Source organism: Anoplopoma fimbria, chromosome 24 (assembly GCF_027596085.1).
Source record: "Anoplopoma fimbria isolate UVic2021 breed Golden Eagle Sablefish chromosome 24, Afim_UVic_2022, whole genome shotgun sequence".
NCBI classification, from domain to species: Eukaryota; Metazoa; Chordata; class Actinopteri; order Perciformes; family Anoplopomatidae; genus Anoplopoma; species Anoplopoma fimbria.
The window spans coordinates 21,681,326-21,692,185 of NC_072472.1; the positions used below are offsets into that span (position 1 = coordinate 21,681,326).

Below are 10,860 nucleotides of genomic sequence, written 5' to 3' on the forward strand. Positions count from 1 at the left end.
AAGTAACTGAAACCTTGAATAAAAAGTCTGGGTGACACACATTTATAGACACACAGACAAGCCCATGTACGTGCTGTGTTTTTATGGTTAGCGGTGATACGAAAAAATACAGTTACTCAACTTCTGCATGGTGGTGTTGTCACAGTGTGACGTTGCGTCACACTGTGACACATGAACTGTGACACTGTGATTTTGAGCAGTTAAAGTTAAAGCATTCCTCTGAGAGAAAACATCTGATGCCAGCTAGCTCAAATGCAGAACAGCACATGCCGGCACCTTTAGTGTGCAGTGTGTTTGTGCCACGGCCACTAAATGACTGCCACACCTTGGAGTTGCATGACTCAATCCAAACCCCCTAACAATATAACAATAGCTGTGTTAAGATTCCCAAAACTGTAGATTAAGAATTCATGACTCATATGCTAGTGTTCCAGTGGTTATAAGTTACATGTATTTAGCTGCTCTTTATAAAGTGAAAAACAGTGAATGGCTTCAAATAGAGGACTAAGACAAAGTGACGTTCTTCCATAGAGAAACTTTCTTTTATTTGACAATACAGGATATCATTAAAGACTGGCACATGACCAGAGTCCAACAGTTTGCTCTTCTGGCCTCAACACATATTTTTATTTTAAAGCAGTACATCATGTTCATAAAACAGTTAACATCATTAGCACGACCTCTAACTTAAGATGTTGGACACTTGAAATGAATGGGACAATTGAATGATGATGTTTATCACTAACGTCAAGGCAACTTGGATTACTTGGACTGCGAGGATAACAGTAAGGCACCCTCTCTGACAGCCGCTCACCTCTGCTGATGAGCAGCGATGTCAAGATAATAACATACATTAGAGGTTCCACACAGACATTGGAACAATGTTAATACTTTTTTTTCTCCACACGTTGTGCTTATGAATATTTGTAACTCTGGGTTTACGCAACTGTTACACCCAAGCATATAGTGACATAATGTGTATATGCATAACAAAATATGTATGTATTGTGTGCCGTCTTGAGAGATGATCCAGCACGCAGCAGTTCAAGATGTCCCACAAATATAAACAACTCCACAGAACATATATGATGTGCATCTCCGGACAGTTACTCACAGCAGCAAAACAAACATTGAAATTTAAAAATCCCCTGGTTCCACGCCACAGATCCATCACAGGAAAACCAAGTCAGAGATCATAAGAGTTCTACAGTAGGTAGATAGTTCATCAATGCACAATGGCGTGTTTGGCAATGTCTGGAGTAAGCTGGAAATTGATGCCACCTAGAGGTTGTATCATAAACTGTTTCCCTGACAAGATGTGCCATTGGACTCTTCAGCTTCATGCGACTGTGTAAATAAATGAAACAAAAAAGGACTAATAAATAAGTGTGACATTGTGTCATAAATAAAATTTAGTGGTAATGTCTAGTCTTTACTTAAATAAAGCACTTTTCTAATCACTACCAGGTTTAAAGGAGTATAACAAAGCAGCAGGCAAAAATAACTGGCTGTCTAGTACCTCATCCTCAATCGTGTTCCATTCATTAAACTGAATTGAATTGACGTGGTCCTTTGTCGGAATATTAAAAATCAAAAATAGGAAAATCTTAAACATGTTTTCTTTGTTAGCCTGCGTTGTTATCTATGTTTCAACTATCAGCATTTGAACTCTAAGCTAGCTGCACACATCAGCCACAAGTTGAGCTGATGAAGTTCCACTGATGTTTCTGCAGGTTTGCATTATTTGTGCCTGACCAGACCCTCCAGATGCTGCTGCGTTTCTTAACATAACCACCCTGAGGGGGGCTCATTGGGATTCTGATACAACCCAACAGTCAACACATCGTAGTCCCTCACAGAGCACACATTTGTGTGCAGTATCACTTTAAAGGCTTTGAAAGCGTTTCAATGTCCACAGAAACTCGAGCTGTCGAAAAAGTGGTTCCACTTGCTTTGTGTCCCTGGAACAATCTTAACCCTGTCCTAAAAAACACTAAAATGATCTGTGATAATGTTGAGTAACAAAACTGTGAGCATTGCATCTCTTTCTCAAATACAAATAGGTAAAAACATAAAAAGGTCTTGCAAGTTACATAACTGTTTTACATCTCTGGGCAAATTTGGCAAAGAAAGAAAAGAGGTCCTGATAATTCCAGTGTTGACATGTTTGAGAGGAAAACTTAAGTAAATAGATAAATGAAGGAGGGTCTTCTAGTCCAGACAGTCGAGCTAAAATAACAGTCTCTCCTTCACTTTTTAGTTGGCACTTTCTATCCAATCTGTAGTGAGCACATCTAAGAAGCAACACAATACTCCTTGAAACGGGATATGACAACACTGTGTTATAGGTAGAGCTCCCTCAGCTACATGTAAAACTACACATATGCAAAAGTCTTAGTTATACTTTAGTTAAGGGATCTATTTAAATATAGGCTTAGGATATTCAAGTATCCACAGAATCAAACATCCAACAATAACTATGGCCATCACTTCATAATGACAATGTTTTCCCTGTTCCCATGCCGTAATTAAGACACCCATAACCCCTTCAATTTTTACCACTGCAGTGGCTTACACTTGATATTTGCATTTAAATTAAATAAGCAAATACAATTATTACACTTCAGTAAGATTACAGAAAAGCTGATCTGATAAATTATGACTGATGAAAAAAAATCTTAATTTCTTTAAACTGGACTCTTTACTGTTCTTAGTAAATCCCCACAGTGCAGAACTAAGTGGTCCCTGGGATGGTGCCTTGGGGTCCACCTGCCCCCTAGCTGTGGGCTGATTTCCCAGTAGGGCATTGGCAGTTCCCTGTGCCGATGGTGTCTGGATGTGGCAGTCACCGTCCTTCAGTCGGTCCACATCCCTTCATTTCAACTCGTCTTCTGTGGATCAATGTGCAACGTGGGCCAAACTCCACAAAGAAACTGGACAAAGTTAGGATAAGACAGGGTAAAACAATTAAATGAATGAAGGAATACACAAATTAATGAATGCATCTTAATAAAAGCTAAGGGCTAGACGTACCTTTACATTTGGTCTGTGCTTGAGGTAGGTTGACCTTATCTGCAGGCTTAAAAAAAAAAGGAGATAGATTTTAAAACAAATTAGCATGTCTCACTACAGCTACAATTACAGCCTCACAGTTGTATCCCTGCTGTCTGTCATAAATGTCATATTTTTATCCTTTTAGACATCTGTTTGAAATTGTTATAAATAGAATATGGATTATTTAGCTATGGTCAAAACATTTGTTTTATGAGGTGACAGTGACCTTTGACCCTTGACCAACTTATTCTAATCATTTCATCCTTGAGTCCAAGTGGAAGTTTGTGGCAAATTTGAAGAGACTTCCTCAAGGCTTGCTGTGATATCTAGTTAACGAGCATGGACCGGACGGACAGACGACCTGAAAACATGATGCCACAGCTTCCGCCAGGGCGGAGGAGTAATACTAACTAAGGCTGTCTCCTGTTGCTAACCCTTACCTGAGAAGTATGTGCAGGTAAGACCCAAGGCCTGTGAAGATGTGCCACCAGGCATGGAACTGTGTTATTACTCCAACACCAGGGGGAAGCCTTTGTCTACTGGTTCTGTGAAACCAAAAAGAGCCGGAGACCCAACAACTTCAATTAATAACAAAAGAAAAAAACTCCAATAGTATGGGATTGACCAGAAGAGGATGCAGATTAACTGTCTTCATAACTGTTTTTTCTTATTAATGTTTGTACTTAAGTTAAGATAAGTTTCTTATTCCACAGTAAATGAGCTGATATTACTTGGAGTTGCCTGACTGAAAATGATTTTCATTATTGTTATGATGTCACATAAAGGTTAAGGTGACCGTAGTCGTGCCTCCTGCTGTGAGCCGACTGACACCCACTGCTACTTCCATTATTATTATTAGTCACATTACTATCCCTATTTTCATGGCTATAATTCTACTGTAATAATTGCTGCTGTTATTATAAGTAGTCTTATTATATGAATCATTTATGTCATATACATTGAATGTGTTGTATCTCTGTTATGCTGCTCATTCTGTACACATGACATCTATTGCATTCTGTCCATCCTGGGAGAAGGATCCCTCCTCTGTCGTTCTCCCAGAGGTTTCTTCCTTTTTTCTCCCTGTTAAAGGGGTTTTTTAGGGGAGTTTTTCCTGTGCCGATGTGAGGGAAGGACAGAGGATGTAACATGTGCACAGATTGTAAAGCCCTCTGAGGCAAATTTGTAATTTGTGATTCTGGGCTATACAAAATAAACTGAATTGAATTGAATTGTTTGTGGGAACATTTTCCACACCACACTGCTGGTAAATGGATGATAACTAACTCAGAGTCCCAAAATTAAAGCATGTTAATACATAATGACAAGACCAATGGTGTTTTCCACAGCAAATACTCACCTTAATGTGTCACAGAAGATGTTGTCAATGTTCCACAGTAGGAATCCCAACAAAAAGACTCCCAAGGAGGTGTAACACAGCGGTCGGAGCCATGGATACACCCTAATGTAGAAACAGAAGAAACAAAGAAAGAACCCTTTAGCAAGTTGTTGCTTCATTGAATATTTATGAACAAGCATTCCTTTGATATGGTAATGTTTTTCATTTTGGAGGTCCTCTTGGCAAACTTACCATGTAACAATGAAGATAGATCGCATCACCAGGCAAGCTACTAGAGCACCATACATGACCTAGAAGAAGACACAAATATTAGTCAAGACACTTTTAACTCTGGTGACTACCAACTGCTGAATTCCAGAAGATGAACATTGAGTTCAATGGTAACATTTATGCTAAACAGCCCTCTAGCACAGCGTTTCAAATGAATAATAAAAGTTGTCTCTCAAATGTTTCACCATCCAACAATTTTGTTTCTTTGAGTGCAATGACCATTAAGTCAAAACTTTTCATTAAAGCTGTCCAGTTTTATTCATTTTACAGGATAAATGATTTTAACTATTCATCTTATACTATTTAGTTTTTACGTCTTCAGGTGTAATAATCCTTGAAATGAATCAGTGAAGAAGAAAAAAAACACTCTTTGGTTGAGCTGAACTCAACTCAACACTTCACAAGGTCATAAGCTGAAATGAGGGGTCCCAAGTAGAGCTGGCTTGATTACAGTAAACACACAAGTATATGTGTTGCTTGCTACATTATACAAGTCCACATACATCAGGAAAGCCAACATAAATGCTACAATCTCTATTTAAAAGAAGAAAAATACCGATTTGAACCACACACTAACAAAGTGTTCACTGTGCTCCAACAGGGACATAGTCAGTCTCCTTATGAGCCACCATAGAGCAGTGTGATCAGTAAACAGTCAGTTCCAAAGAGTAAACAGAGGCAGCTTTGTCACATTGTCCCTACTGTTGTAACGCAACAAATACACAATGAGAGACTCTAAGCAGGTACAGACAAGATCTGGGTATAACACAAGTGGCTATTTAAAGGTTTTTACGGTCAGCATTATAAGATTCTTCTTCTTGGAAACAACTGGCCTCATACTGCTAACGAACAGATCGGTTGTTAAGTGTGGAAATTTTCTCTTAAATTACACAATTTACAAGTCTTCCAGACCTGTCGTAGGAGTCATGTGACATTACAGTGTGACATCTGTTTTTATCCAAGTCTACTATTTTTCACTATTGGATAGTATATTTCCATACTTTTCAAGCAATTTTGAGCTAGAAAACCCTATAAAATACACTTATAATTCTGTTGACATAATTCTGTTTTACTCTGCAATTTGAATTAAAGGCTGATATAATTCATATTCATATAGCCTAATAATATAACCATACATTTATATTGGCTATTGATGCTTTTGTATAACACTGCAATATTAATATGAACATCAAAAAAATCTGAGCCCCTCCCGTTGTCACGTTTATCATATGGAACCATTTCTTCTTTATTTCAAAGAGTATGGCCCTCTGGTGACATACCATTTACAGCACTAGTTTTTTTCCCCAAATTATTGTCTTTAGCAGGTCCCTTTAATCTGCTGATGACGCTGGTATAATGATAGACTTTCCTTTGTGGATCTCTGAAAGCAGGCCTTCAATATAGGACATATGGGGCAGAAAGCGTAGTCTTGAAATCCCTCATTTACACAGAGGTGTGCGTTGGTAATTTACACAGATATCTGAAGTTAGAAGTGTTTGCTGAATTGCAGACTCTCCCCACCGTATGAAATAAAGTCAGAGAAAGCTAAGATAAGAATATGAAAATGTTCTTGCATGAGGTCAAGTGTACACGGTTTTGATCCCACAGGATTCTTGATTGACTTTAGGACATATTATATGTTGTTTTTAAATGCTACATATTAATGAGCATCAGAAAACAGTAAAAAAGCGAAATGTTGCATCAATTTGCATATTTGCTTTGGATGAAATGCTACTTTATATTATACAACCAGCGTGCTGCATGCACCAAACTGAGTGCTGTTTTCTGTGATGGCAAGCCCAATATGTTTACACAAGATAAAGATAACTAAAGGCACGCTGAGCCCTAATAGCAAACATTGAGCCAGTAGAGCATGACGCAGAGCACTCCCTTACCTGGTGAAAGACCGGCTCCTTCCACTGCAAGTATACCTGCAAGCATAAACACGGATACTACTCAAGAGGATATAATGGATGATGTGCTTTCTTTACATTATGGTTCAAACGTAGTGATCATCATTAGAATGAAAATGGATACTCACCACAGTGACTGAGACACTGAAGATTAATAGTAACGCGATAGGAAATAAACTGATGCTGTTTTCTTGTTTGAAACACTCATATCTGGGGGAAAAAAAAGAAACAATTGTGTATATTTTACATGTTCAGCTTGAATAAACACTAAGAATAGAGAGTGAGGTAATATGTGTAACCGTGGGGCGGTGCTGAACAAAACGAAGAGGAACGGCTTGTCACTAAAATAAGAATAGCTGGTCCACGTTAAAGGTCAGCTCACTTCAATAAGCAGGGGGCAAGCGTGACACGGGAACATTGGCAACCGTACACTGACGGTCGCCAATGTTAAGCGCACAACCTTTCAAACTGATTTAAGTTTCAAAAACTTCTTAATAAACATAATTCCTAGCATGTCAAGGAACTCTGAGGACTATGGGGGCTAGAACCTGCTCCTCCTCCTGTTAAAGTGCAGGTCTAGGTGTTTTAAGGGCTGCAGGAGCTGGGCCACATTGTTCCAGCCTTGCTTCACAGAGCGGACACCCACCAGCAAGCAGTTATTTTACAGTCATTTTGGATTAGGACCTTCCTAAGACAAGGGTCCTAGGACTGCATCCATGTACCTTGTTAATGTGCGGGATCTAGGGCTGGGAGATATGGATTAAAAAAAAAAAAACTCTAGGTCGATGGTGGCAAACCAGACACCCTGAAGAACAGCCTGTCGAACCCAGCGTCAACACCTCGCAATACAAAATTTGAATTAAAGGCTGATATAATTCATATTCATATAGCCTAATAATATAACCATACATTTATATATTTTTAGAGGTCTCAGAAACTTGCCCTCTAAAAATCCAAAATAAGTCTTCCATCCTACTTGAAGAACCCAGCCTGCTGATATGTCTGCCTCACTTCCCCGGTGACCTTCTTTGTCCAGAGAGTGGAGCTCTCTGCTGCAAAAAACTCCCTGTGCTGAGGGGTCGCACCCCTCTGAAAATTAGCTGACCTTGTCAGTGGGGTAGTTAAATGGTAAATCGAACATCTCGGAACACTGAGTCATGGTAGAAACAAAGGAAAACTGCCTGACAGGTGGTGCTGCTTTAGCCCTCGTGTTAAGCAGATGTCCTTGGGTTGACACAGCTCCACGTATTCTGGCGAGCATGGCATCCATCATTTTAGTGATCCAAGGCCCACAAGGTCTGATTCATAAATATAGAGTTTAGAATCAATAGTTCCTTTACATACGTACACTCTACAGCCACAACAAGACGATACACTACTTTCTTGGGATGGATCAAGTGAACAGTAAGGGATTCAGTGGTTCATTTTACAGCCACACACTCTTAATCTGTTCTCATTGACAGTCAGTCACTGCTTCAACAGCAACAATTCCAAAAGGTTGAGCCACTTACAGACAGTAGACAAAGACGCATGTACTGTAAATCATCGGCAACTCGTCCAGTAACTGCAAAATGAGAATACAAAGAAAACAAATGTTAATATCACAAGGATTACGTTGTTTCCGCTTAATTTAACAGGGCAGCAAATGTTTGACCTCATGAATCCATTATGAATATTTCCCAAGGCAACAACGAGTGTGATTCATCAAGAATTTAATTAAAAAAGACAAGATTCTGTTGATTTTTATCAAACACTGTAGCTCACCTGCATCTCATATAGCAGCGTCATGTGGAAGCACCAGGAACCAACACCAACAGCTGGGCGATGCACAGACAACCACACAGAACATTACATTTCTGTCCGTCAGAACATTCTCAAGTGTACGCAATACGATTGATGGCACCAGCTGAAAATACTGCAAAACTGCATATTCTACTGTCAATAACTACGACACGTAAACCAAGAGCTAATGAAATGTGTGCTTTCAACGGACTAACCTGCCAGTCCGAGGAAAGAGCAGACGTAGCGGAATTCAAGGCCGTCTCTGAACGTCTGGATGGCCCCATAAATGGGAGGAAGAATCATAATCAGGTTGCTGACAGTGTTCCCTGTTTAAAAAGACAACGGAGACAAATTAGAGCCAGGCGAGATTTGAACGCCTCTGTATTACCATCTCTGAGATTGGGTGTCATGACAGCAGTAAGAGTTCAGTGAGACATGCTGTGTAACATGTTGTGATTATTATATACGCAAGCATAAATTACTATATTGTACTGTAATATATATATATATATATACAGTATATTGTAATTACAGTCTTCTAACTTTCTCTTTATTGTTGTTCACACCAAAGAGCAAACCTGAATCTTATTCATAGAGTTGGGTGAATTATGGGTACAGGTGATTTGATAACTGTGTGTGTTGTTTCAGTGGCAGTCTTTAGCACACACACATACTTTTAGTTTTAAATGACGAGTCTAATGTAGATAACTGTGTGTAGTTATTTGCAAAAAGTTTGTGTCCAAATTTCAACTTAGTGTACAGCAAAAAAATTGCTTACGGTTGAGCAAAGCTGGTAAAAAGTTAGACTACTTGAGTTAGTGCTTTCCATGATGTGCCACAAGTACCAGTTTTTGTGTTTTGGCAATTGCAAAAAGTATTTTGGAAACTAATACTGCCACTCTGCCAGTGCTTGCTCGTACTGATACAGACTCTTTATCTGCAGGTGTCTGATAAAAGCCAACAAGTCGTTGCCAGAGTCCATTTTAAAATGTGTGGACTTTGGTTACTGATAATATATGCACACACCCTAAGAATACTAAAATGTATGCGAGTGTTTTTGTTGTCACATTTCAATGACAACTGCAAACATCTGAATGCTATGAGACGCCTGTCCCCCTGTGTGAGAGACTCTTCATGAACCCCTTTTCTGTGTGTCTGCTTTCTCCCGTCACCATGTGCTGATGTAGAGATAACGCACAAAAGCACAATTCAAAATGAGGATTAAAATCACGCCGGTGTTTCTGGTCTTTTCCACGTGAACAATGCCACATTCCGGCAATTGTAACCTGAATCGACGTTGAAATGCCAAACAATTATTCCGCGGCAGAAAACAACTCTTTAGCCGGGGCCGTGTGTGTCATTTGTGCAAACAAAAAGCTTCAACTGTCAGTTGCCTTGATATGCGGCTTTCAAACCAATGCTTGTGTTCAAAAACAATGAAATAAATGAACACAGTGTGCTGGATAGAGTAGGCCCACAACATGTGCTCCACAACGTTTTGGCCTTGAGTACAACCTATTAGGACAATAAAATGAAGTGTACCACTACAAATGGGTGGCATGGAGCAAATACACAGAAGATAAAAGAGCAATAATATAACTAAACTCTGACCCACTTGGCTACAGTTTACCTTGGACTAGCCGTTGCATCACTTAGCAACAGCAAATGAAAGTTGCCCAACATAAGTTAAAATTGTACTAAAAAAGAGTTAAATTCTACAATGAATCTGTGAGGTAGCCTACATGAATTCTGCCCAAAATAATAGTATTTCTATCTTGATGCCATTTTTTTTTTGGTTGAAAAAGGCTTTGTTTTTTAGTAGTTATTAATTCATACAAAAACATTGTAAAGAGGATCAATCTTATGAATCGGTGTTGTGAATGTGTGTCCATTGTACAGTAGTTTGGCTCAATGCATGTGTCACTGACTGCATATTATAAGATGAAGCCTCTTAAGCCATTTCTGCAAAAATAAAAACCTGCTGACATAGTAGTTCTTAGAACAGCTGACTAGATAATGATTGAGGAACCAGTTTTGTTTAATCAAGACAAAGCATTGAGTTGTATGTGGTATGAAGGACATGTTTTTAACAAGTTTCAAGTATGTATGACGACTTGAAATACGAATAAGTGCCAATGTGGAATAATGCAATGTTAAGCTTTAACGTGATAACGTTTGCTAACACGGAATAACAGACAGTAAAGCAGTATGCAAAACAGCCACTGAACAGGCTGACTGGACAGCTTTTATTCTTCCTCGTTAGCTCCTTAGGCAAAATGGCTAACACTATACCAACCCACCGTCCTACCACAGAGTCTAAACCAGCCACTCATTCACCGTTTCCCAGTGGAAGAATCTGAAATGCCGTTTTAACTTACAAAATTCTGCGATGTAAAAAGTGGCGACATAATTCTCTTCGCACCAGTCCAGCGTTGAGGTCGGCCGGCCCCAGTATCCCTGCCTGTCTGCCGAGGGAGCCAT

At 39.3% G+C, this 10,860-nt stretch overlaps 1 protein-coding gene across 1 annotated transcript; it reads right to left on the reverse strand.

Moving 5' to 3' along the window:
• Nucleotides 1–515: 515 nt before the first annotated feature.
• On the reverse strand, nucleotides 516–10,860 carry acer3 (alkaline ceramidase 3). The gene is made up of 11 exons (XM_054625643.1): nucleotides 10,758–10,860; nucleotides 8,595–8,705; nucleotides 8,362–8,414; nucleotides 8,109–8,161; nucleotides 6,726–6,807; nucleotides 6,580–6,615; nucleotides 4,646–4,704; nucleotides 4,415–4,516; nucleotides 3,495–3,599; nucleotides 3,034–3,079; nucleotides 516–2,933 (listed from the first exon to the last, which is right to left on the reverse strand). Exons 1-11 carry the CDS (start codon nucleotides 10,858–10,860, stop codon nucleotides 2,880–2,882), a joined length of 804 nt encoding a protein of 267 aa, XP_054481618.1. The 3' UTR covers nucleotides 516–2,879.

Coding starts and splice junctions, on each gene's coding strand:
- acer3 (XM_054625643.1), bottom strand. CDS start 10,860: ATGGCTCCCTCGGCAGACAGGCAGGGATACTGGGGCCGGCCGACCTCA. Junction 4,517..4,645: donor TCTATCTTCATTGTTACATG/GTAAGTTTGCCA, acceptor TTTCTACATTAG/GGTGTATCCATGGCTCCGAC. Junction 3,600..4,414: donor ATCTTCTGTGACACATTAAG/GTGAGTATTTGC, acceptor TTGGTTTCACAG/AACCAGTAGACAAAGGCTTC.